Genomic DNA, 24,504 nt, shown 5'->3' with positions numbered 1-24,504 from the left:
GCATCAGCGAGGAACGCGAGTGTCCGCGCGGAAAAGTGACGTCAAATCAGCAGACACGCCCCTCCGCAAGGCTCCGTGCGGACGGTTTTCGAGCGGCCGTGCGCACGCCGAAATTTGTAACTACGCGGACGCGGACGGGCGGACAAAGTGGAGTTTTCAAGACTCGCGCTCAATTCCGCCTGCAGAAACCCACACAGAGTATACAAGCTCCACACGTTTCCTCGTCGGATTCCGTGTCTCTCATTTCCGTGCGGCCGGCCAAAGCGTCAAGCATAATCCAGGCTTCAGGCTGTAGCCTATGGCTTCAGAGGCTTCATTTAACACTGGCAACTCAGGGGGGACACAGAGTCTGGTATACAGTCTCTGTTAGCGTGCCCAGAGCACCTCGCTCCGTACTTTGTGCACTATTGCTTCGGAATCAATTCTGCATCTCGGGCAGTACTTGCATGCGCGTTACTGCAGGAGCTCAATTCATTAGTTTATAGTATTGCGCTAAAGTATTAACCATAGTGTTGTCCTGGAAGCTTTTTGATGGCAGCACATAGCCTATATAGTTCCATATTTATGATATTTCATGTGACATAAAATGCGTTGAAATGTAGGGTTTGTGTAGACCAGATTTCAACTCTCAGTTACACAATGAATTGGACAAATACCAAATCACACAGTATCAATATTGCCTCTAATTCAGGCTACAACAAACGTTTTAACCGTTTTTTGACACGATGTTGTAACCGCATTTTAGCCGGTTGAAAAGAGGGTGAAAGTACGTCCTAGAAGTTCAAACCCAATATCACCCAGGTTTCAACTAAAAATCAACGTTGAAAAAAGGGTTTGTGCTCACTGGGTGAATAATACGAAGTAATAATAAGACTGGATAATACACTAACAAACGAGGTTAGACCACCCAAATCAGTGTTTTTATTTGACTATACATCCTGGAACAACATGGCACTAATGGTGTTAGCATTCTCCATCCACATGTGATGAATAAGACATATTTGGGTGATGTACCCCAGCCTGTCAGCTTTCAAACCATGTCAAGATCATTTGAATTAAATCTAGCTAAAAGCAAAGTGCAGTGCATTGTAGGGTAGGGAGTGAAATGGTTGTTCATTTTGTTTTCAAAGTCACCTGCCAAATCCCACTTTAACCCCTGTGCACACATACGTCTGATGAGTGAGAGGGAGAAAATGTTGGCAATCTGGCTTTTGGGTATTTTCCCTAAATCTCTTGTATGTGGATGGATTATTAATTTGCCGTATGGCCAAATTCACACGCTCTGTTAAATGAAATAAAAATATAGGGAAATACATCATCTTAATTGCATGTGTTGATCAGAGTTGTGATTAAAGGGTTGGGTGGCCCCCCGGAAGATTTTCAGATTACTTTTTATTTTTGGGTTATTTTTGGGCATTTTTGCCTTTATTCAGATAGGACAGTAGGCAGACAGGAAAGGTGGGGAGAGAAAGAGGGGATGACATGCGGCAAAGGACCTCGGGTCGGATTCGAACCCGCGTCAGCCGTGCAGCAGACTGAGCCTCCGTCGTACGTGTGTTACCAGGTGAGACACCAGGACGCACTTTCAGATTGCATTCTTAAGTTTGGGAACCCCTGCACTACATGGGGAATCGTGAGTGAGTGAGTGAGTGAGTGAGAGAGTGAACCATTCCGAACACAGCTTTTGTCTCTAATTATTAACTAACTCCCACTTTCCTATACTTCCTCTCTCTCTCTCTCTCTCTCTCTCTCTCCCTCTCTCCCAGGACCCCAACAATGCCCCCCTGTTGGTGGGTTTGGCTTCAAGTGGTGTTGCAGTTTTCTGCAATATGATTTGCTCCAGTTTCTTCCCCTGGTGAGTGATGATGCTCCTGTTTCAATGGTTTGTTCTGACCCTGATTTTCTGACTTTAACAATCTGCCCTCTTCCCATGCAGGGGGAACATCATCAAGATCTCCTTTAAGAGGAAACGCTTTCTCATCCATCTCAAACGTAAACATGTGAGTCTCTCTGCCATTTCTTTTTGATAGTATACCAGTTACCTCTGTTGCCATTTCTTCAGGTGCACAGCAAGGATTATGGGTTGGATTGAGCGCACTCCCGCGACTGCGGAGCATGTACCACCCAGGCCCTAGTCCAACCTCCGCATCGCTGGCACTGCGGCTCTAGTTTAGCAGGTTGCAGCTTATGCTCCGGCGCCGTGAAGGAGGCAGGCGGGTGGGGGGCGTTGATGATATGCTAAGCGAGCACATACAAACCATTAAATGTCCGCATGCTATTTAATAATTTCATGAACGGACATAGTTACGTGGCTGGATTATTTGGAAGGGAGCCAAATTTGTGAGTAAACAATTAGCCTAAAAGTTTAATTGTTTATTTTCTTCCATCTGCCAGTATGAAAATTGAACAAGGAGATGATACTGCGCATTAGGCTATTGGGCGACAAGTGCCCGGTATTAACATTCACGTATATTAATTAATCGTTCCACATATCAATGAATTAAACAGCAAATCAGGCCTGGCCTGGCCTGATTTCTTTTTTTTTTTGGGTGTGTGCCCGCAGTCAGGCCACTCACTGAACAGCAGGCCAGGCAGGCCACTGAGGCCAGTAGTGTTCCTATTTGCGCGGATAGCAGACAGGCAGGCAGGAATGAGTTAACTTGTCAGTCAGACTCGTCCCAGCCCAGGCCACTCGAGGTGAGTCACACAGACACATGATGATATAACGCAGTATGCACGATCTGATCACTCTTCCTTAAATAAAGTTAGCTGTGAAGCGTTTGTACAGAGGCATGTTTTTGGTTTTACTTATTCATATTATACTTGCAGTTATCTAGGCAATGTTGATGTTTCTATTAGTGAACAAATAGGTAACATGTATCATCGCGTTAGCATTATATTCACTAAATCTAGCTTCAAACGACCCAAATTGGGCTTCAAACGGCCCGTATTGGCCTGGCCTGCTTGGTAGAAATGCCCGGCCTGAATTATGATCCCAGTCCGCCCCTGCACGTGGGAGAGATGAGAGAAGCAACACACTCTCTCCACGGACGGGGGCGACTGAACTTAAAGTGTAACTAACCCCCAAAACACTTTTTTTCAGCTTTTAACCAATATATATGACTTTGGGGGTGATGTGTGAAGAATTCTGGTCAGAATTTCCACATTTGACACCAAACTGTTGCCATTTTACCATTTGTATCATTTTTCAGCAGCATAACTGGCATAAGCGCCCTCTAAAGGTCGAACACTGCTTTTTTTTTTTCTCTCAAATGAATGGGAGATTAGGGGCACACTGACGTCACAGTGCCCCCAAAGACTATGGGATTTCAAGATAATTACTCCCCTACCCCCCCTGTACCCTTTTGGCTCCTCAGAACTCCAAGTCTATTCCTATTGAAGTTTGCTCTTAAAATACTGAACCAAACGTCGTCAAAGTTGGCACATGTCTTAATTATAGTTAGTTTCCCGCTGAATGTGTCACTACTTTATTAATATCTTACCTGGATAAGCTCGAATGATGATGTTTATATTATCAGTCCGAGTTGGAAGCACTGTCTCAAGCCCAGGCAGGTGGGAGCGGGCAGGAGAGAGTCGTACTGTAACCTCATGGACGAGCCTCAAGCTCCGGGGGCGCACGGCCGCGCGCAGCAGCAGCTGGGCTCTCTGTGCTCTGAGAGCAGAGAGAGCAGTCTGATATTTCCGCAAACAAATAGCGTCGCAGTTTAGCGCACATGTAAAATATAACGCTATACTACGACGTGACAACGTGACAAAGCTGGTCTAAACACATCGGCTACTATAATAACGTCACTGTGTACAAGCAACGCCAACTTTTCAGGAAATGTCAGCAGAGCAGAGCGACTGGGGACTGGGGGGGGGGGGGGGGGTTGACTCGCTGTGTGTGTGTTTTGCTATGCGGAATGGATTTGATCAGGCAAGTAGCTCCTGTGCTCTTAAAATACTGAACACCACGTTGTCATATTTGACATATGTCTTCATTGTAGACAGTTTATCGCTGAATGTGTCATTACATTATAAATATCTTACCTGAATAAGCTCAAATGCTGTTAGAGGAGTATCACACCGAGTCTGGAGCCCTTTCTACCGGCCACGCAGCAGCTCGTAGGCACCCTGCCTTTTAGAGCGCGAGCACGAGCTGCTGTGTGCTCAGGCAGCGGGGACGCGCGGGCGGACCTCTTCACATGGAGGTCTGACACTGCCCGGCTGCGCTGCAGTAACCTTTAACAAGAATCACGAAAAGCCCCAAAACGCAATTTAAAAACGGATTTAGACAAAGGTTTAGACATGAGGAGTGATTGGTTAGGTTTAGGCATGCAGAGTGATGATTGGTTAGGTTTAGGCATAAGGACTGATGATTGGTTAGGTTAATATCAGGGTAAGAAAAAGTCCACAATGGAAATAAGCCTTTTGATTGATTGATTGATTGATTGATTGATTGATTGATTGATTGATTGATTGACTTTATTCATGATATAGATAGAGACAATAAAAGATCCAAGGTATAGCATTTAAAAGTGTAAACACTTATTTCCAAGATGGTCCCTGAACTGATGTTTTATTGTGTTCTCAACCTGATTTTTTTAAATGTATGTATTCCTGCTGGGCAGTTGTATAGGTATCTTTTTATCAATTATCAAGTAAATTCAATCAATCAATCAATCAAGAATCGCTGGTTATTAACTTGTTTATTTAAAAATAAATATATATATACTAAAATGCTTGAGGGGGATTAACTGGAGCTTGGCAGGTTTGTGAGGGGGCTATAGCCCCCCCTTGCCCCGGTGTAGCGCTGTCCCTGGCTATAGCCATTTGATTGCCCACGAAGATCGGCAGTGTTGGCAGACAACTTGCGGCCCACCTGCAGTACCTCCATGGCCCACTAGCTCTCCTGCACTCGCTCTCGGCTCCCATTTGGCTTAATTTGTGGTAAGCATTTTGATTAATCTCCTCATCATACAAGCGCCAGCAACAACCGCGAGCGATTGATTCATTGATTGATTCGCCCGACGTAGGCTGTCAATTTAGCAAAGGTAAAAAGCCGCTTTTTACCTCTGCTAAATTGACAACTGCATTTCATTCCAGAGTCACGTTTGGTAGCCTATATGAGAGAGCCAGAATGAAACAGCCAGAAAACTAGAGACAGTCTCACGAAGCACTCATGCTAGCCGGCTGCGCACTGAAACACAGTTTTTTTGGGCAGGGGCGAACTTTCCACTGGGGACAGGGGGGACATGTCCCCCCCACTTTTCAAAACCTTGATTCTGTCCCCCCCACTTTTTAAACTGAAAAAATCGTGGGTAAACTGAAAAAATCATGCTTAATACGCTACTGTTTGACCAGCCATCATATTATGGCTGAGAATGTTAATTGAGTTGCTAATTATAAGCTATAGCCTACTCCAAAAGATTGCCACGGATTTCCTCGTCTGTAAAAAGTGCCCTCTCCCCAGACCCTGAATGCATTTCTAATGGCGCTCTGTATGGAAATTCCCCTTTCCAAGCCATCCCTGAAGGCAGCACTCACAGAGTTTGGCTTTTCTTAAGATTAAATAATGATATCACAACAGTATTGTAACAGCAAATTTAACTTTTGTGCTAATATTATTCAGTTTGTTGAGTTATTTTTCTGTGACAAGTATCATCCAAATGTTAATTTAAAATGAGATATTCCTCTAAATCTGGCTAAAAATGTTAAAACTTTTTTGCCAGCCCCTGACCCTCTAACATTCTCTGCACATCCCTGCTGCTGTATAAGGGTTAGCTGATGAGAGGAAGTGAACATGGTAAGCAGTGAACATGGTTGAATTTAAAATAAATCACACTAATAATAATAATAATGATGATAATAATAATACAACGTGATTTCAATATGGCTCTGGCTTTCACATCAGTATTGTTCTATGCCTTGTTCATGTCACCTGCTTTCATATCAAAGCTCTGATGAGTTGGAAAAGGTGGTGTCTAAAAGGCATGTATTTGTAGTTCTTCATAGATCTAGTCTCTTAATCTTCCCCTCAGAGTGCACCAAATTGATGCATTTGACTTTAAAATGTAAAAAAAAAGCTTCCGGGGGGGGGCATGCCCCCGGACCCCCCTAGAGGGTCGACGCTCCACACTCTATTGTGTCCCCCACACTTGTGAAACCAGGTATTCACCCTTGATTTTGGGACCCGCCACGTGGCGGGTAGACCCCTGAGCATCACGCGCCAAATGTAAAATATAGTCGCAATCGGCGCTTGCCGGGTGTTAATTTCGGGCCCAACACAAACACACACACACACAGTGCCAGACAGAGGGGGTGGGGAAGAAAGGTACAACCTGCGCAAACCTGCACCACTTATTTCAACACCTGGGTGTGATTTTTCCACTGTGGGTTGCAGGGGGAGACCCAGGACTGTGTGGTGCCTCTGGCTCTGCCCTGCCCCAAGACCTGCAAGAACCTGTGGAGATCCTGTGTGGATCATCACTCCTTCTTCAGCTCTAGCCGGACTGCCAGGAGCCCAAAACACAACAACACAGTTCAGTCCTACAGCAAGCTTCTCACACAGCAACTCACACAGCACCTGGGCCTGGGCAACAGCAAAACAGAGAGGTGAACATGCACACACACACACACACACACACACACACCCGGACACACGGACAAATGGACATAAAAATAAATATTGTAGTTTTTCTCTCCATCTCCCTTCTTCATCTGCAGTGGTCCGGTGTGCCGGCGTGTGGTGGGTGGGATGGTGTGGAACCCAGTCATGCAGAGGTCGATTTCATCAGAGTATCTGGAGACCAAGAGTCTGCCCTCCAGATCCCCGCCAACCACACCCAACTGGTACGACCCGCAGCAGTAACCCCAGCCATGGCAAGAGATGCTATAATGACTACATGTTTTACTTAAGACCTTAGACATAAATCCAGCACCAGCTCGCCTTTCCTGAACTCAGTTTGCTCATTGGTTAAAGCAGCGGTTCCTAAACATTTTAGGAAACACACCCCCTTCTACATCCCGCCCGGGACACCCAACACACACACACACACACACACACACACACACACAAACACAAATAAATGACTTGAGGCCCAAATTAATATGTCCATTTCAAACAGCATAGCCGCCACTGCCCACATACTTCCATGCGTCTTTCACGTTGGTATCACGTTGCAATACATCCACTAGTGGGCAGTAGCGAGGCAAATGTGTGTGAGTGTGTGTGTGGTACTGCTCCGTTTCATCCATATCCATAGTAAGCTCTCAGAAAACATGCAGAATTATGCACAGAATCAACGCAGAGTACTGACGGAAAGCTCTGTCCGTTGAGCATAATTGAGCCTATAGTGAAGAGGTGCAGGAATGGAGAGACAAGTCATTTCTCTCTTGGCCCCAACAAGTGCTGGAGCCGTTTATTTTCTAGAACTCTTACATTACATCGCTCGCTCGCAGCCGCTCTCAAATTGCAAGACGGACTGAATATACCTCGATCCAGAATTTGGCAATAACCCCTCCCTGAGTCGCCCATCGTGGTTCGCCAGTCACGGGACTGTGTGACTCAGCCCAACTGTACTTGTGGCTCAAGTGACTTTGAGTATCTAGAAAAGCGCTATATAAGTTGAATGTATTATTATTATTATTATTATTATTATTATTATTATTATTATTATGTCCACTAGATGTCACCACAATAGCCTATTTATAGCCGCATTAAAGGCATAAAGTTTGATCATGCACAAATACAGTAATCAGAACACACATAACAAAATATTCATGCTTAGGCTCAGAAACATAACATTGACACAAACAGTCCTTCATTCAGTTCTTCAAGAGTCATTACCCCTGCCAAGGAGGTGATGTTTTCAGTGCCGTGTCTTTGTCGGCCTGTCAGCAGGATTACGTCAAAACGACTGGCCCCATTTTCATGAAACTTCGTGCAAAGGTGTAGCATGGGATAAGGAAGAACAAGGGTGTAGCATGGGATAAGGAAGAAGCAGGTACATTTTGGAGCAGATCTGACTGATGAAAAAGCAATAATAGCAAGAACAAGCAATGATAGTGAATCATAGCGGATCATTGACATTTGCGGAGGTCGGCGCTCTTTGAGTGCCCTTCTAGTTTGAGGATTTTCCAGTGCAGTGCAGGTGGCTCAGCTAGAGAGAGATATACAGGATTCAGAAGCGCAGATAACTCCCCCTCTTCACTGTGAAGAGGGGGAGTTATGATCTATGTCACAGTGCAGCCTCAGAGAGAGATGTGTGTATTCCCTGTAACCTAGTAGCAATAATAGCAATACCAATGGCCAAATACCTATTTGTTACCACAATTTACCACAATAATAATAATAATACCACAATTTGTTTGAAATAATTTGTTTAGGAATAACCCCTTGAGACGAACTATCTCGTTTTCAATTGAAGACATTTTAAGCCTCAAATCTTTCTCAACAGCATCCCGTCTTTGCCTCCTCCTTTGCTGCTATAGTTACAAGGGAAGTTTCTAGATTTCATGTTTTATTTCATGAAAAAATTTCCTTGATTAAACCACCATTACATTTTTCCTCTTGCGCATCCCCTAGACCATGTGGTTCTCAAATGGGGGTCCGGGGACCCCCAGGGGTCTATGACACTTTACAATGGGGTCTGCGAAACGTTTTCAGGAAAATAAAAATAAAAACTTAATTTTTTTGTAAACGCTTCATAGTTCAATGGAAATATTTCATGCTTTAAATCTAAAATGGTTCATGAATTACATTCTAATCTAACAAATCAATTTAAAAGTCAAGCACGTTACCGTGGAAACAATTAAGCTTAGCCCAAAATCACAAATCAGAATGAGGGGGTCCCCGGTATATTTTCTATCTTGTAAGGGGTCCTTGGCTGAAAAACATTTGAGGACCTCTGCCCTAGACTCTAGGCCTAGAGGCAGGTCACGCACCCCACACTTTGGGAATCCCTCAATACTTCACCTAACAATGAAAATGTAGTCATTTACTCATCCTCATGTCACCCGAATCACCAGTGAAGTCTGCATACTGTAAATCTCTACAGTGAGTGAAAAACAGTGTTTGGCTGCCTTTTATTCACTGGCTGTGAGGGAGTGAGTCAATAATGACAAAATGGCAACAAAAAAACATGTTTGTTTTGAGCAAAACTGTTATGACTGCGGTTTTATCTCGGGCAGGCGAAGTCCTCGAGTTCGCCATGGCATCCGTAAACCCCGCCCATCTTCAGTGGAGCTGACCAATGATCTGAAAGACATGTCAGAGGGGGAGGATGTCTTCTACACATACAGGGCCTCTGTCAGCAGCAGCAAGGACAGTGAGGGAGACACGTCGCCACATAAGTTAGTATTTTGTTTTGGGAATGGTGTTTATCTACTTCTGAGGCCATTTCATCTATCTTAACACCTGTTGTTATCTCTGTCCATATCAGCCTGTCTGGCACACAGAGCCATGGGCAGGAGGAGACTTTGTCGCATATTGATGACATCAGCACAGGAGAGGAGGATGGTGATCACAGTTCACATGACTGGAACAGGGTCAGTGATCTAATATAGTAAGTGTGTGTACATGCATGCATGTGTGTGTGAGTGTGCATCTGGATTCTGAGTGCTTGTGTCTGTGCAGGGCGGCGCTCTCGGCGATGGAGACCTGCTGCTGTTACGCATTGCCCCCGATCATGAGGGCAAGTTTGGCTTCAATGTTAAAGTGAGTCTCTCTCCCCCTTCCACACTCTTTTTACACACACAAACACACACACACACACACACACACACACACACACACACACACACACACACACACACACACACACGCATTGTCTCCCCTCCACCCTTGGTACATTTCATTTTTCCGAACTCCTCCTAGGGTGGGGTGGATCAGAGGATGCCTCTAGCCATATCCCATGTTAAGCCCGACTCCCCGGTAAGAACAGACTTCAATGTGTTTGTGTTTTGACTATCTGTGTTTTGTCAAAATGACTTTGTGATCAAATGTAAACACATGATGGATGGCTGGATGAGAGGGTATTCTGTGATGGTCCGCTGCACTGATGTATAGATAAATAGACTGATGGATGGTTTGACAGATTGATACATGGACTAAAGCAGCCATTCCCAACCTGTGGGCCGTGAAGGTATTGCAAGTGGGCTGCCAAATCATTTGCAAATCATTATGATCTTTATGGGGGGAAAAGGTCATTATTGTTATGTATTAGGAATGCATTTCTCCATTGTTGAATGATACCGTTATTTAATTTGTAATCAGTTATTCCTTAATTACCCTATTACAGACAGCCCCTCACTTTTATTTTCTGATTTCTGTGTGGTGCTGATGGACAGCTCCTTTTATCTTGAAAGTAAAAAGTGCTCTGAGAATGATTTGGCCTCTGTACTGTTTACAGCAGGGATACTCAACTTGCTTTGCCCGGGGGCCACTTTCGTGAAATGATAGAAGGCCAGGGGCCAGTTAATAAACAAACAATATACATTTTTCTGTAGCGGATTGTAGGTTTTTGGGGTGTCAGCCGGAGTTTAGTCTGACAATGCTGTGCACACAACATTGCATAACACAACATAGTTAGTTAGGTAAGGTTAAGTTAGTTAGGTTAAGTACATACATAAGTGCCTAGCAGCTAAATCATAGATTATGTAAGGGTTAATGCACGACGAGGTGTACATTATCACTTTTTAAGGGACGACGCGGAGGCGTGAACCGTCCGAGGCGAAGCCGAGGATGGTTTGCCTCCGCGAAGTCCCTTAAAAAGTGATAATGTACACCTCGAAGTGCATTAACCCGCTTATACCATGGTCACTTGCCAACAAAACAATAAGACCAGTCATTTATATTTCCATGTGTAATAAATAAAGCAATCTAAATGGCTAAATGTCTGTTATTCATACTGTAAATCAGTCTTCCACGAAATAAAATAGTCCCTCCCACCTCCACCAACCTCCGTTTTAAAGCCGACTCAAACGTTAACTTCATCACAGGAATGCAGGTTTAACGATGTTTTGCGTTCTACATTAAATGAAGACATTACCGTTTGGCTGCTTGCTTTATTTTGTATGATAGATACGTATTGGCCAAGTATATTAACATTTAAGAGCGAAGAGTTTCAGGAAGTGAAAAGTGGAGCGGGGGCTCGCACTGCGTGCTGTATGTGGTGAAATTGTAAATAAGAGTTATTTTTGATAAACTGAGCACACAGGGGTGATTTAAATAGTTACTTTGACCGACTCAATTTTTTTCTCAACTTAGAAAATTGTCATATTAACCCTTAACGGGGGTATAGAGCTCAAACTGCTCTCCTGATAACACTGATGAAACTATGGCGCATTGATATGAACGGTGAACAGACCATTTAACTAGGTGTCCATTATCACTGTACAATATCACAAAATAATGGACACCTTGCAGCCAATCAGAATCGAGTATTCACCCAGACCATGGTATAATGAAAGATATTCCATATTCCAGACTGAAATGCTATAACAGAAGTGGAGTATTGGCCAGAATGACATGAACATTTGGACACTTATTCAGCGGGTATCTTGCATGTTGCGTTCAGGTGCACTGTTTTTTGTTTTGTTTTTTCAATTGGGCCGCAAGTTGAGTATCACTGGTTTAGGGTCTGATGTGGGCCACGAATATTTTTGAGATTTTCGAGTGGGCCGTGAGTGGGAAAAGGTTGGGAACCGCTGGACTAAAGGATGGACAGATTGGATGAAATGGCTCAGGAGGGGATATTATTCAAGTGTAAAGGACAGTGTGTGTTTGCAGGCAGGTCGATGTGAGCCCAAACTCCTGGACGGAGACCTGGTGGTCCTCATCAATGGTCGAGACATTTCCGAACACACACATGACCAGGTTGTCATGTTCATACGAGCCAGCAGAGAGTCACACTCCAGAGAGCTGGCCTTGCTCATCAGACGTAAAGGTGTGTGTGTGTGTGTGTGTGTGTGTGTGTGTGTGTGTGTGTGTGTGTGTGTGTGTGTGTGTGTGTGTGTGTGTGTGTGTGTGTGTGTGTGTGTGTGTGTGTGTGTGTGTGTGTGTGAGAAATTCTGAAAGACTGCATGTGAAACTGTGTATTCTCCGAGTGTGTGTATATATTGTGTTTTTCTATGAATCTGTGTTATTGTCTGGAACATCCTTATATTCCAGGTCCTGGGAAGGTGGTGCCCTTGCTCCAGTTTCCCCCCGCCCTCTCACTCGGTAGCCAATCACATGCAGACAAGCCGCAGTCACCTGGCCAGTCGGAGCGGGTCACTACACTGGAAGAATCAATGAGACAGCTGGAGAGGGGAATCCAGTCAGGCACACTCTCCTTCCACTTTGAGGTACTTAATATACAGGTGGGACCTAGCCTGGGTAAACCCAGCCTCCACGTGACCTCTATCTATGTGCTAGCAGTCACAGAGCATTGGGTATTTAACACTTTCTCTATAAGCAGATCAAACCCACAAAACACCTGGATTTACCTGAATACTTTAGTTTGTCCCAGATATGTTGGTCCTAATCTGCTAGACTTGGACTGGTTTAACAAAGATTCCTAGTTTGGCGTGGCCTGGAGTTTGGATATATTCCGGATTGTTTCTATGATAAGCTTTTATTTTATTCTCTCTCGTGTGTGTGTGTGTGTGTGTGTGTGTGTGTGTGTGTGTGTGTGTGTGTGTGTGTGTGTGTGTGCGCGTGCGTGCGTGCGTTCATGCGTTTTGTGTGTGTGTGTGTGTGTGTCTAGAATCTATATAGGAGGAAACCTGGCCTTTCACTAGCCTGTGCTCGGCTCTCTGAGAACATGGACAAGAATAGATACAAGGATGTTTTACCTTGTGAGTACCTATGTTGTCTGTCTGTCTATCTGTCTGTCTGTCTGTCTGTCTGTCTGTCTGTCTGTCTGTCTGTCTCTCTATGTCTCTCTTTCTCCTCTTCTTTCTCCTGTGTCCCCCCCCCCCCACCGATACACCCCTCCCCCCCAAGCTCTGTGCTACCTCTTGTCTAACCTTGGTCTAGCACTCACTGCCGTGGTGCCTCATGAAATTTAATTGACCGAGCCTGTGGTGTGTCGACAGCTCTGCTACAGTATACCCCTAACACTGCTGCCCCCCCTCTCCTTTCAGATGATGTGCTATACCCCTAACACTGCTGCCCCCCTCTCCTTTCAGATGATGTGCTATACCCCTAACACTGCTGCCCCCCTCTCCTTTCAGATGATGTGCTATACCCCTAACACTGCTGCCCCCCCCTCTCCTTTCAGATGATGTGCTATACCCCTAACACTGCTGCCCCCCCCTCTCCTTTCAGATGATGTGCTATACCCCTAACACTGCTGCCCCCCTCTCCTTTCAGATGATGTGCTATACCCCTAACACTGCTGCCCCCCCTCCCCCTCTCCTTTCAGATGATGTGCTATACCCCTAACACTGCTGCCCCCCTCTCCTTTCAGATGATGTGCTATACCTCTAACACTGCTGCCCCCCTCTCTCCTTTCAGATGATGTGCTATACCCCTAACACTGCTGCCCCCCCCTCTCCTTTCAGATGATGTGCTATACCTCTAACACTGCTGCCCCCCTCTCTCCTTTCAGATGATGTGCTATACCCCTAACACTGCTGCCCCCCCCCTCTCCTTTCAGATGATGTGCTATACCTCTAACACTGCTGCCCCCCCCCCCTCCTTTCAGATGATGTGCTATACCCCTAACACTGCTGCCCCCCCCCCCTCCTTTCAGATGATGTGCTATACCTCTAACACTGCTGCCCCCCTCTCTCCTTTCAGATGATGTGCTATACCCCTAACACTGCTGCCCCCCCCTCTCCTTTCAGATGATGTGCTATACCTCTAACACTGCTGCCCCCCCCCCCTCCTTTCAGATGATGTGCTATACCCCTAACACTGCTGCCCCCCCCTCTCCTTTCAGATGATGTGCTATACTCCTAACACTGCTGCCCCCCCTCCCCCTCTCCTTTCAGATGATGTGCTATACCCCTAACACTGCTGCCCCCCCCTCTCCTTTCAGATGATGTGCTATACCCCTAACACTGCTGCCCCCCCTCCCCCTCTCCTTTCAGATGATGTGCTATACCCCTAACACTGCTGCCCCCCCCTCTCCTTTCAGATGATGTGCTATACCTCTAACACTGCTGCCCCCCTCTCTCCTTTCAGATGATGTGCTATACCCCTAACACTGCTGCCCCCCCCCTCTCCTTTCAGATGATGTGCTATACCCCTAACACTGCTGCCCCCCTCTCTCCTTTCAGATGATGTGCTATACCCCTAACACTGCTGCCCCCCTCTCTCCTTTCAGATGATGTGCTATACCCCTAACACTGCTGCCCCCCTCTCCTTTCAGATGATGTGCTATACCCCTAACACTGCTGCCCCCCCTCCCCCTCTCCTTTCAGATGATGTGCTATACCTCTAACACTGCTGCCCCCCTCTCTCCTTTCAGATGATGTGCTATACTCCTAACACTGCTGCCCCCCCTCCCCCTCTCCTTTCAGATGATGTGCTATACCCCTAACACTGCTGCCCCCCTCTCCTTTCAGATGATGTGCTATACTCCTAACACTGCTGCCCCCCCTCCCCCTCTCCTTTCAGATGATGTGCTATACCCCTAACACTGCTGCCCCCCCCCTCTCCTTTCAGATGATGTGCTATACCCCTAACACTGCTGCCCCCCTCTCTCCTTTCAGATGATGTGCTATACCCCTAACACTGCTGCCCCCCCCTCTCCTTTCAGATGATGTGCTATACCTCTAACACTGCTGCCCCCCTCTCTCCTTTCAGATGATGTGCTATACCTCTAACACTGCTGCCCCCCTCTCCTTTCAGATGATGTGCTATACTCCTAACACTGCTGCCCCCCCTCCCCCTCTCCTTTCAGATGATGTGCTATACCTCTAACACTGCTGCCCCCCTCTCTCCTTTCAGATGATGTGCTATACCTCTAACACTGCTGCCCCCCTCTCTCCTTTCAGATGATGTGCTATACCTCTAACACTGCTGCCCCCCTCTCTCCTTTCAGATGATGTGCTATACCCCTAACACTGCTGCTGCCCCCCCCCCTCCTTTCAGATGATGTGCTATACCCCTAACACTGCTGCCCCCCTCTCTCCTTTCAGATGATGTGCTATACCCCTAACACTGCTGCCCCCCCCTCTCCTTTCAGATGATGTGCTATACCCCTAACACTGCTGCCCCCCCTCCCCCCTCTCCTTTCAGATGATGTACTATACCCCTAACACTGCTGCCCCCCCCCTCTCCTTTCAGATGATGTGCTATACCTCTAACACTGCTGCCCCCCTCTCTCCTTTCAGATGATGTGCTATACCCCTAACACTGCTGCCCCCCCTCTCCTTTCAGATGATGTGCTATACCCCTAACACTGCTGCCCCCCCCCTCCTTTCAGATGATGTACTATACCCCTAACACTGCTGCCCCCCCCCTCCTTTCAGATGATGTGCTATACTCCTAACACTGCTGCCCCCCCCTCCTTTCAGATGATGTGCTATACCCCTAACACTGCTGCCCCCCCCCTCCTTTCAGATGATGTGCTATACTCCTAACACTGCTGCCCCCCCCTCCTTTCAGATGATGTGCTATACTCCTAACACTGCTGCCCCCCCCTCCTTTCAGATGATGTACTATACCCCTAACACTGCTGCCCCCCCCCTCCTTTCAGATGATGTACTATACCCCTAACACTGCTGCCCCCCCCCTCCTTTCAGATGATGTACTATACCCCTAACACTGCTGCCCCCCCCCCTCCTTTCAGATGATGTACTATACCCCTAACACTGCCCCCCCCCCCCCTCCTTTCAGATGATGTACTATACCCCTAACACTGCTGCCCCCCCTCCCCCCCTCTCCTTTCAGATGATGTGCTATACCCCTAACACTGCTGCCCCCCCTCCCCCCCTCTCCTTTCAGATGATGTGCTATACCCCTAACACTGCTCCCCCCCCTCTCCTTTCAGGTGATGTGCTATACCCCTAACACTGCTGCCCCCCCCTCTCCTTTCAGATGATGTGCTATACCCCTAACACTGCTCCCCCCCCTCTCCTTTCAGGTGATGTGCTATACCCCTAACACTGCTGCCCCCCCCCCTCCTTTCAGATGATGTGCTATACCCCTAACACTGCTCCCCCCCCTCTCCTTTCAGGTGATGTGCTATACCCCTAACACTGCTGCCCCCCCTCCCCCCTCTCCTTTCAGATGATGCTTCCAGAGTCGTGCTCCAGGGTCAGGAGGACTACATTAACGCCAGCCACATCACGGTCTGTACACACTCATATGGAATTGTATGCATCTTGTCCCTGTCTAATTTATGTCAACTCACCTTCTGTCTGTGTGTGTGTGTGTGTGTGTGTGTGTGTGTGTGTGTGTGTGTGTGTGTGTGTGTGTCTGTGTGTGTGTGTGTGTGTGTGTGTGTGTGTGTGTGCACGTGTGCACGTGTGCACGTGTGCGTGCGTGCGTTTGTGTGTGTGTTCGTGTTCATTGGTCTGTCTCTTAGGTGGCGCCCCCAGTGTCCGGTGTGTGTTTACGCTATGTTGCGGCTCAGGGTCCTTTGCCGCAGACCTGCACTCACTTTTGGCAGAGCGTTTGGGAGCAAAAGACACACACCATCATCATGCTTACTACTCTCACAGAGAGGGGACGGGTATATTCAACATGTGCATACAATCAGCCAATAAACACAACACACACACATGTACAAGGACTGTAAACAAGTCAACAGCCACCATGAAAAGGGCGTAACATTGTGCAGCTCAGCGATGCCTTAAAACAGTGATTATTATAGCAGCAGCATTACTAGCGCATTATTGCATGCTGCTTCATGTTTTATTTGATATGCGATTACTGTAATTACAAGGTTCTGTGCTGCTGGTGGTGGTGGTGGTGTTTGCACACAAAAATAATCAATTGGTGCAGTTGTGGGTAATTACAAGCGTTTCACAGACTACAGAACAGCCAAATGTGAAGTGTGAGCAGGATGGGAATGAGATGCTACATGATTTGAGGGTGCAGACACATCCACACACAGACAGAGAGAGGCAGAGAGATAGCAAGGTCTCATTGGATGAAGCTGTCTCTCTCTGTCTTGGCTTGCCTGTTGCTTGGTAACCAGATGCTCTCATTAAGTGATTATTTTGCTGATATTCGTCAAGTGCCCCGAGTTGCTCTGTACTTAAGGATCAGTCGCATCATGCACGCCTGCACACACACACATACACACACACAACACACACACACACACACACACACACACAACACACAACACACACACACACACACACACAAATTGACAACAATCAGTTTGCATTCAGTTCCGGATGAATTGCCTGTGTTACTCAGAATCTTGGCTGCTGGCTGGAACATATATACCAATGCTGTTGTTGAATATGAGTAATAATGTCATTCATTGATGATGTCATACACTTGCAGACCAAGTGCCACCAGTACTGGCCGCATCCCCCGGACGTGCGGGATTACGGGCACCTGCGGGTGAACTGTCACTCGGAGGAGTGCAACCTGGCCTATGTGACACGGCAGTTTACCCTGACGCACACGCAGGTACAGTCACATAGCAGGTACAGTCACATAGCAGGTACAGTCACACAGCAGGTACAGTCACCAGGGGCGGACTGGGACCATAATTCAGGCCGGGCATTAGATACCATGCAGGCCAGACCGACACACGTGGACACACATGCCGGCGAAAAATTTGGGCTGTTTGAAGCGAGATTTTGTGAATATAATGCCAACGTGATGTTACATGTTACCTATTTGTTCACTAATAGAATTCAACATTGCTTAGATAACTGCAAGTATAATATGAAGACGTAAAAACAAAAACATGCCTCTGTACAAAAGCTTCACAGCAAACTTAATTTAATGAGGAGTGCAGTGTCCTGTCTTGGCTTGTCTGAGGTTAAATGCAAATACAAAAAATCTAACTGCTTCATCTCCACTTTAAACTGTATTGTGCAGTCCTACTGATAATCCCATAAAGCACATTAATGTGAAAGCAATAAGCATATAGCCTACATGTTTCACTTTATGCTCTGAAATTGTAGCCTACCTGAAGGTTCCTGATTCTGATAAGTTCAACACCACCTCCAGCTCTGCAGGAGCACCTGCTGCAGTGCTAGTGCTGCTCCTGCCTCCTTCTCCACTTTTGTGAAGAAAACCCCAAAAGCAATCCAACCCATACTTTCAGTTTAGCCACTACTGTTTACATTTGACCAATGGGATTTATATAGCCTAATATAAATAAATAAATAAAAATTAGTGTTAATTTAATGTCTCTTGAATATTCTAGAGGCAATAGACAATTGTCTATGACTGATATTGTAGTTTAGGCCAAGACACAACATAGGCTCCTTGGTTTCCACCTCTCTGCACCTCCTTTCTTCTCCATTTTGGCACCATTGAACAGCAAGCCCCGCCCACCCACGCTGGGGTCTCAGCAGCTTCTGACTAAAAAGTTAACTCATTCCTCCCTGCCTGGCTGTCTGCAGCCTGCCTGCCTGCAATCTGCGCAACTAGGAACACTTATACATACTGGCCTGCTGTTCAGTGTGTGGCCTGGCCTGCAAAAAAAAAAAAAAAAAAGTTGCAGGCCATGCCAGGCCACCGGGCATCACATAGCAGGTGCAGTTCACATAGCAGGTACAGTCACATAGCAGGTACAGTCACATAGCAGCCAAGATCAGCCCTGCTTCCTTTAGCCTATGAAACATGAGCAAAGCAAGGCCACAGACACACGACATGGAGCTTTTCTGTTGACATGTTTGCAGTGGCGTCTACTGTGTTAACACCATATGTCACACAACAGAGCTCTCCACAGGCAGCAGCCACTCTGGAGTTACTCAAACTAACTCCGGCCAACATAGTCACTTCCGTGTGGGTGGGTGGGTTGGTGTATGCGTGGGTGGGCGTGTGCATTTGTGCGAGTGTGAATGAGGATTTTGGCACGTGTGTGTGTGTGTGTGTGTGTGTGTGTGCGTGGGCGGGCAGGCGGTTGTGTGTGTGTGTGTGTGTTGGCGTGCGGGCCGTTTCTTCATTGAGAAATGTATTTGGGTGTATGCGAGTCTGAAAGTCTTCGTGTGGCAGATTATCAGATCAAAGGAGCTGTTCTCATATTAGCTTCCATGGTGAACAGGTAAATAAACAGATCAAGCTCAGGGAGGCATGAAGTATGGACACACACACACATGCGTTGCATACACACATACTGCTGTGTGGGCCCATCTGTTCCTCTGGCTGAGGGAGTTCATCCCTGCGTGGAGTCGCAGGCCACGTGCCCATTGCAAACTCTAAACTCAGCCATTCTCCTCCTCCCATCCTTCACTTCTTTCAGCTCGAGTCGTTTCTCTCTCTCCTCTCTCCACCCCGACCTGTTTGTGTTTGTCACTTCTTTCCTCACCTCAGTCTCACCTACAGTTTGCTACTCTTTGTTTTTCCACTGCCCTCTGTGCTTTTCTCTATCCCACATGTGTGTCAGTGTGGGTGAGCCTGTAGGTGCTGTAGGGCTGGGTTCAATATTATCCTTTAGCATCTTACAGTGGAATCATATCGTGATGACATGGTGATTTTGGGATATCGGGACACAAACTTCTGTGGTCTGACTTGATGATAACAAGCATATTTTACTACTAAAATAAACTAAAATGGGCGTGATTTTTTTTTGGAGTAATAGTACCTGAATATTTCTATTTTGTTTGGCATCACATCTAACATTACATTCAGTTCAATTGGATTGAACAAGATTTTGCATGCGTGATATATATCGTTAGCGGGGGGGGGAATCTTTCCGGGTTATCGTGATATTGACTTCAACCATATCGCCCAGCCCTACCTGTAGGGATGCAATGTTCATCTCCTCTTGTGGATGATCTTTTCCCCCAAGCTGACATGTTTACAGATCTACCGATCGTTTGTATGATAAGCTTTAACTTTATTCTCGCTCTCGTGTGTGTGTGTGTGTGCGTGCACGTGCGTGTGTGCATAGCGGGGTGAGGAGCGTGCGGTCACACACCTCCAGTACGTAGCGTGGCCGGACCACGGCGTACCTGATGACCCTACTGACTTCCTGCTGTTCATCAGCTCTGTCAGAGAGAGGAGGAGAGGAGATGAGCCACTTATGGTACACTGCAGGTAACACACGCACACGCACACACACACACACACACACACACACACACACACACACACACACCGCATACGTGAACAGTACATTCATGTGCTGTACTTGAGTCTCGACTCAACGCTATTTGTTCATTTTAAATTGTGGTTTCAGCGCTGGGATCGGACGGACAGGTGTTCTGATGACTATGGAAACGGCGCTGACTCTGTTGGATCAGGGTCGACCTCTGTTCCCGCTGGACATTGTCAAAACACTGAGAGACCAGCGAGCCATGATGGTTCAGACCACGGTACAGAGAAATACTACAAGGCATTATGCTGCTAGCCATTAAGGGTGCTTTCTCACTGGGGACCCGGGAGCGGAACCAACCACACTTGTCCCCAAATGGACCCCAGGTGCGGTTCGTTTCATGAGTGTGAATGTTGCGTTCTGTGCCCGGGCGCGGAACAGCGTAGCGTGACAGGGTCCACTTGAAAAGGTGGTCTGGGGAACGCTTTGGCGTGCCGGGGGACGGAACACTTGCGAATGTGAACGCCAACCGTACCGAACCGCATAGACCAGAGGTTTTGAAAGTTGGAGGCGGGCCTCCCCAGGGGGGCTCCAAGCAGTTTCAGGGAAGGCTCAGTGAATGGAAGTGAAAAAATATTACATTAGTTACCAAAAGGAGATCTCATAGAATAGCCTAAATGTGTGTGATTTGGTTAAAGAGCTCATACAGAGATATAGTCGTTTGGGGGAATTTGACAGTTTTTCCAACTTTCCCAGAGTCGGAAACAAATAAATGCCATCAGACAGAGCTTTATGTATTTGGTGTAGTCTGAACTAAGTATATCAAACGGCAATATCAGCCTATCTTGGCTCAATTGTCGAGTGTCTATGTGATCAAATAACAATCATGATCCCATAGGCATCCAGGAATTGAGCGAGGGGGGCTCTTTTTTTCAAACTTTGTCTGGGGGAGGCCCACAGTCTCAGACTTTGAAAACCCTTGACATAGACAACACACGGGCGAGGATACAGTCCAGGCGTAGTTGATGATGCAAGTGCAAATGTTCCGTTCCCAAGCGCGGAAGAAATGTAGTAATGTGAAAGCTGACCAGTGCGGGAGAGGAGGGGGGGGTAATCGTACTCGGGCACGGAACTGAACGAAAGCAATCGTTCCCAGTGAGAAAGCACCGTAAGGTTCCATAGCTCAGCTCTTACTTGTTAAAGGACAAATCTGACCATGGTGAATGTTAAGCCCATTTTCCAAAAGTCTCTCCCTTATGGAATTCCTGTCTTCTTTCTTTCTTTCTTTTTTTTGGGGTAACTGTAGCTAGAATGCATTTTGTAGATCTTGTAATAATGGATAAGAAAAAAGCTTTTTATTAGAATTAGATACGACTGATTTGTGCATCTACGGGTATAGTTCTAGTTTATTTAAAAAGGCTAACATATCAAGAATAAAAAGTGACTAAAACATAGTAATAAAATGTACATCAAATAAAACCAGGTAAGCAATCAGTGCCAAGCGGTAAAATGTGTTTACTTGACACCTTATTCTAATCTGTTTCATAGGAAAAGTCTGTTTCACTGTGAAAAAACTGAGAGCTGAGATAAGAGAGAGCTTGAAATAAAGCAGGACGTAACCATGGAGGACATTAGCGATTGGAGAGACGTGCTGTGGTGGCATGGTGGCTCAGCACTGTCACCTCACAGCAAGAAGGTTCACATTGACACCCCGCTCATTTCTGAGTGGAGTTAGCATGTTCTCCCCATGTGTGCGTGGGTTTCCTCCCACTGTCCAAAGATATGCTCCGTTTGTGTAGTATCGTAATGTAATCCAGTCAAAATGTCTATATATATGTATATATGACGTAGTATATGACTGTGATGATGCTATGTAAAGCTCTTTGAGACATAACTAACTGAACTGAACCTCTGTGGGGCTTAGAATAAAATAAAATAAAGAGGATCCTGGTGAAAAGTCTCTGGCCAAGCTAGTCACATTGGCATTTGGAGAGAGATTTTTCCAGACAATGTTTACATTTTCACCTAATGTCATACATTCATCCAATGAAGACTTTCTGAATAAGTGCTTTAATTCAAAAACGTTTTTTGAATTAAAATAAATAAATAAATAAATATATATGCTTTATTAGGCGAACCCTAGTAAACATGTCCAGATGCACACATCTCATCCAGGGAATAGGTTACTCTCTCTCTAACCTTTATCCACAGAAAATGGATAACCAGTCTTTTCCTGCTGGCCTGAACTGCTCCACTGGAGCAATGTGAGGTTGGATGCATTACTTTGATAGGAGGTAGTTCCGGGGAACTGGCACCCCTCCATCCACAAGCCTGCTTCTAGGCTCCTGCTGTGACTCTTCTTTTGATAGGAGAGAGTCCTCGAGGCACTTGACTGCCATGATTTTGTGCAGATTGAACAATGGAAAATGTGCTGAGCCTCAGTCAGAGGGAGCTATTGACTCCTTTCAAGGCAAGGATGACATATGATCCACATGTTAAAGGGATAGTTTGGATTTTGTGATGTTGCGTTGTATGAGGTACTTGCCGACAGTCGGTGTACTACATGCAGTAGAATGCAGCTGGTGCTGTCCCAGTTTGGAGAAATGGAGACCGGCCCGCGTCAGGGAAGTAGAACTGTGTGCTGCTGTACAGGGTCATGAGCAAAAATCTGGAAAAAAAAGAAAGAAAAAAAAAAGCTTCCATACTGCTCACCTGGCAAAATCCAAGTCTCCACAACCCCTGAGATGCCAAGTTGACTTGAAAATAAATCATTTACACCCTGTTTTGAGTTGAATTTGGCACTGTAGCAGCTATAGTTCAGCCTTATGTACAGTATCTTTTGTTTTCTGTTTTCTTTATTTTTATTCTGTGAATATTCTTTTCTTTCTGATCGAAATAAACTAACTAACTAAACTAAATAGTAGCAACGCCTAACATTCTTGGCATCTCAGGGCTTGTGGAGACTTGGATTATGCCAGGTGAGCAGTATGGAAGCATTTTATTTTATTTTTTATTTATTTTCTGCTCATGACCCTGTTCACACTCAGCAGACAGCTCTACTTGCTGTTCACACTCAGCAGACAGCTCTACTTGCTGTTCACACTCAGCAGACAGCTCTACTTGCTGTTCACACTCAGCAGACAGCTCTACTTGCCTGACGAGGCCGGTCTCCATTTCTCCAAACTGGGATCGTGCTGGCCATATTTTACTCATGTAGTACACTCAATGTCGGCAAGTACCTCATACGACGCCACATCAAAAGATCCTCACTATTCCTTTAAAGATAGTGCTGCTGTCAAATGACTCCTAACACATTGTATGTTGTTTGTTTCAGGGTCAGTTCCAGTTTGTGTGTGAGGCCATACTGCGAGTCTACAAAGAGAAACTGGAGGGATCTGCAGCAGCCCCTTAGCCTAGCTCGACACTGCAAACGCATGGCTACAGGACCAGAACCAGACACACCAGTTCAGCCTCATCCCATAGCAGACAGCTTCCCAGAGCTGGACCTACATTACTATAGAGAGCCACACAATCACTCCTATGGGACCAACATACACACGGGATCATAAGAGATAACTATACAGAGCACAGCCCTCTGCGATCTCTATAGGCTCAATATAAGAATTTGAATCTTGCACCTAGCTGGCCTTAGTTTTTTGCAGATAGTGTGTTAACCTTGTAAAGGCTGTGGTCTCCATAGAGACTGATATATAAGACTGATGTGAGCTGCTACTCTCTGTCTGAGAGGCCCTTAGGGGCACTTACCACTAAGCTATGTAGCCCCTCCGCAGAGCCGTGCCTTAGACCGATGATGCCTCCCAGTTGGCGGATCAAGCGGGGCAAGAGAACTGGGCCAGGATGGTTATCATCTGTAGTTTATCTGTGTGTGTCCTGAGACGGAGCGACAGGCTTTAGATCACAACAGCAGATAAGGTCACTGCAGCTGCTGCACCGCACGCGGCCTGCCGGAGGAGCGCCCAACCTACCGGTCTCCTAAATCACTATTAAATTATTAAGACACTGAATAAACACACTGATTTATACTGATGTGTCTGCTTTCTGGTAGTGATGCTTATCACTTAAAACAATGTCATTATAATAATCATGCATGGGGATGCCACACTCTGTTGGGATAGGCTACTGTGAAAGCATGACACTGCACACATGGCGGGGCCCTCCTAATGGCAAACCTGACGTCAAGTGTCTCTTTGGACCCGACATCCCATCAATGACAGCATTACATATCAGCCTTGTCTCCTGGAAGATACCCACAAAACAAACACACACTATTCACCTTAGAATTATGTTCCAATGCGGGGGTCAGCCAAACTGGGTC

The 24,504-nt window shown here is 46.2% G+C and overlaps 1 protein-coding gene across 4 annotated transcripts in view; it reads left to right on the top strand.

Annotated features, from left to right (window-relative positions):
• Nucleotides 1–24,193, top strand: part of ptpn3 (protein tyrosine phosphatase non-receptor type 3) — a 32,254-nt gene extending 8,061 nt beyond the window's left edge. For 2 of the 4 annotated variants that reach the window (XM_083633360.1, XM_083633361.1), the window contains exons 10-26: nt 1,767–1,855; nt 1,937–2,000; nt 6,404–6,615; nt 6,727–6,852; nt 9,193–9,354; nt 9,444–9,549; nt 9,638–9,718; nt 9,878–9,934; nt 11,792–11,948; nt 12,173–12,348; nt 12,750–12,840; nt 16,226–16,287; nt 16,524–16,670; nt 17,456–17,584; nt 20,025–20,170; nt 20,313–20,448; nt 23,503–24,193. In XM_083633360.1, coding sequence (XP_083489486.1) covers nt 1,767–1,855; nt 1,937–2,000; nt 6,404–6,615; nt 6,727–6,852; nt 9,193–9,354; nt 9,444–9,549; nt 9,638–9,718; nt 9,878–9,934; nt 11,792–11,948; nt 12,173–12,348; nt 12,750–12,840; nt 16,226–16,287; nt 16,524–16,670; nt 17,456–17,584; nt 20,025–20,170; nt 20,313–20,448; nt 23,503–23,580 — 2,019 coding nt within the window. In that variant the 3' untranslated portion in view covers nt 23,581–24,193. Of the gene's footprint in view, nt 1–1,766; nt 1,856–1,936; nt 2,001–6,403; nt 6,616–6,726; nt 6,853–9,192; nt 9,355–9,443; nt 9,550–9,637; nt 9,719–9,877; nt 9,935–11,791; nt 11,949–12,172; nt 12,349–12,749; nt 12,841–16,225; nt 16,288–16,523; nt 16,684–17,455; nt 17,585–20,024; nt 20,171–20,312; nt 20,449–23,502 lie in introns of those variants that run through there. The other 2 variants (XM_083633363.1, XM_083633362.1) reach the window with 2 other exon arrangements.
• The last annotated feature ends 311 nt before the right edge of the window (nt 24,194–24,504 follow it).

The sequence above is a fragment of the Poromitra crassiceps genome (assembly GCF_964638095.1).
Source record: "Poromitra crassiceps genome assembly, chromosome: 1".
In the NCBI taxonomy this organism is placed as follows: Eukaryota; Metazoa; Chordata; class Actinopteri; order Beryciformes; family Melamphaidae; genus Poromitra; species Poromitra crassiceps.
Note: the sequence above shows the minus strand (reverse complement) of the source record. Positions and strands in the feature narration are given on the sequence as shown.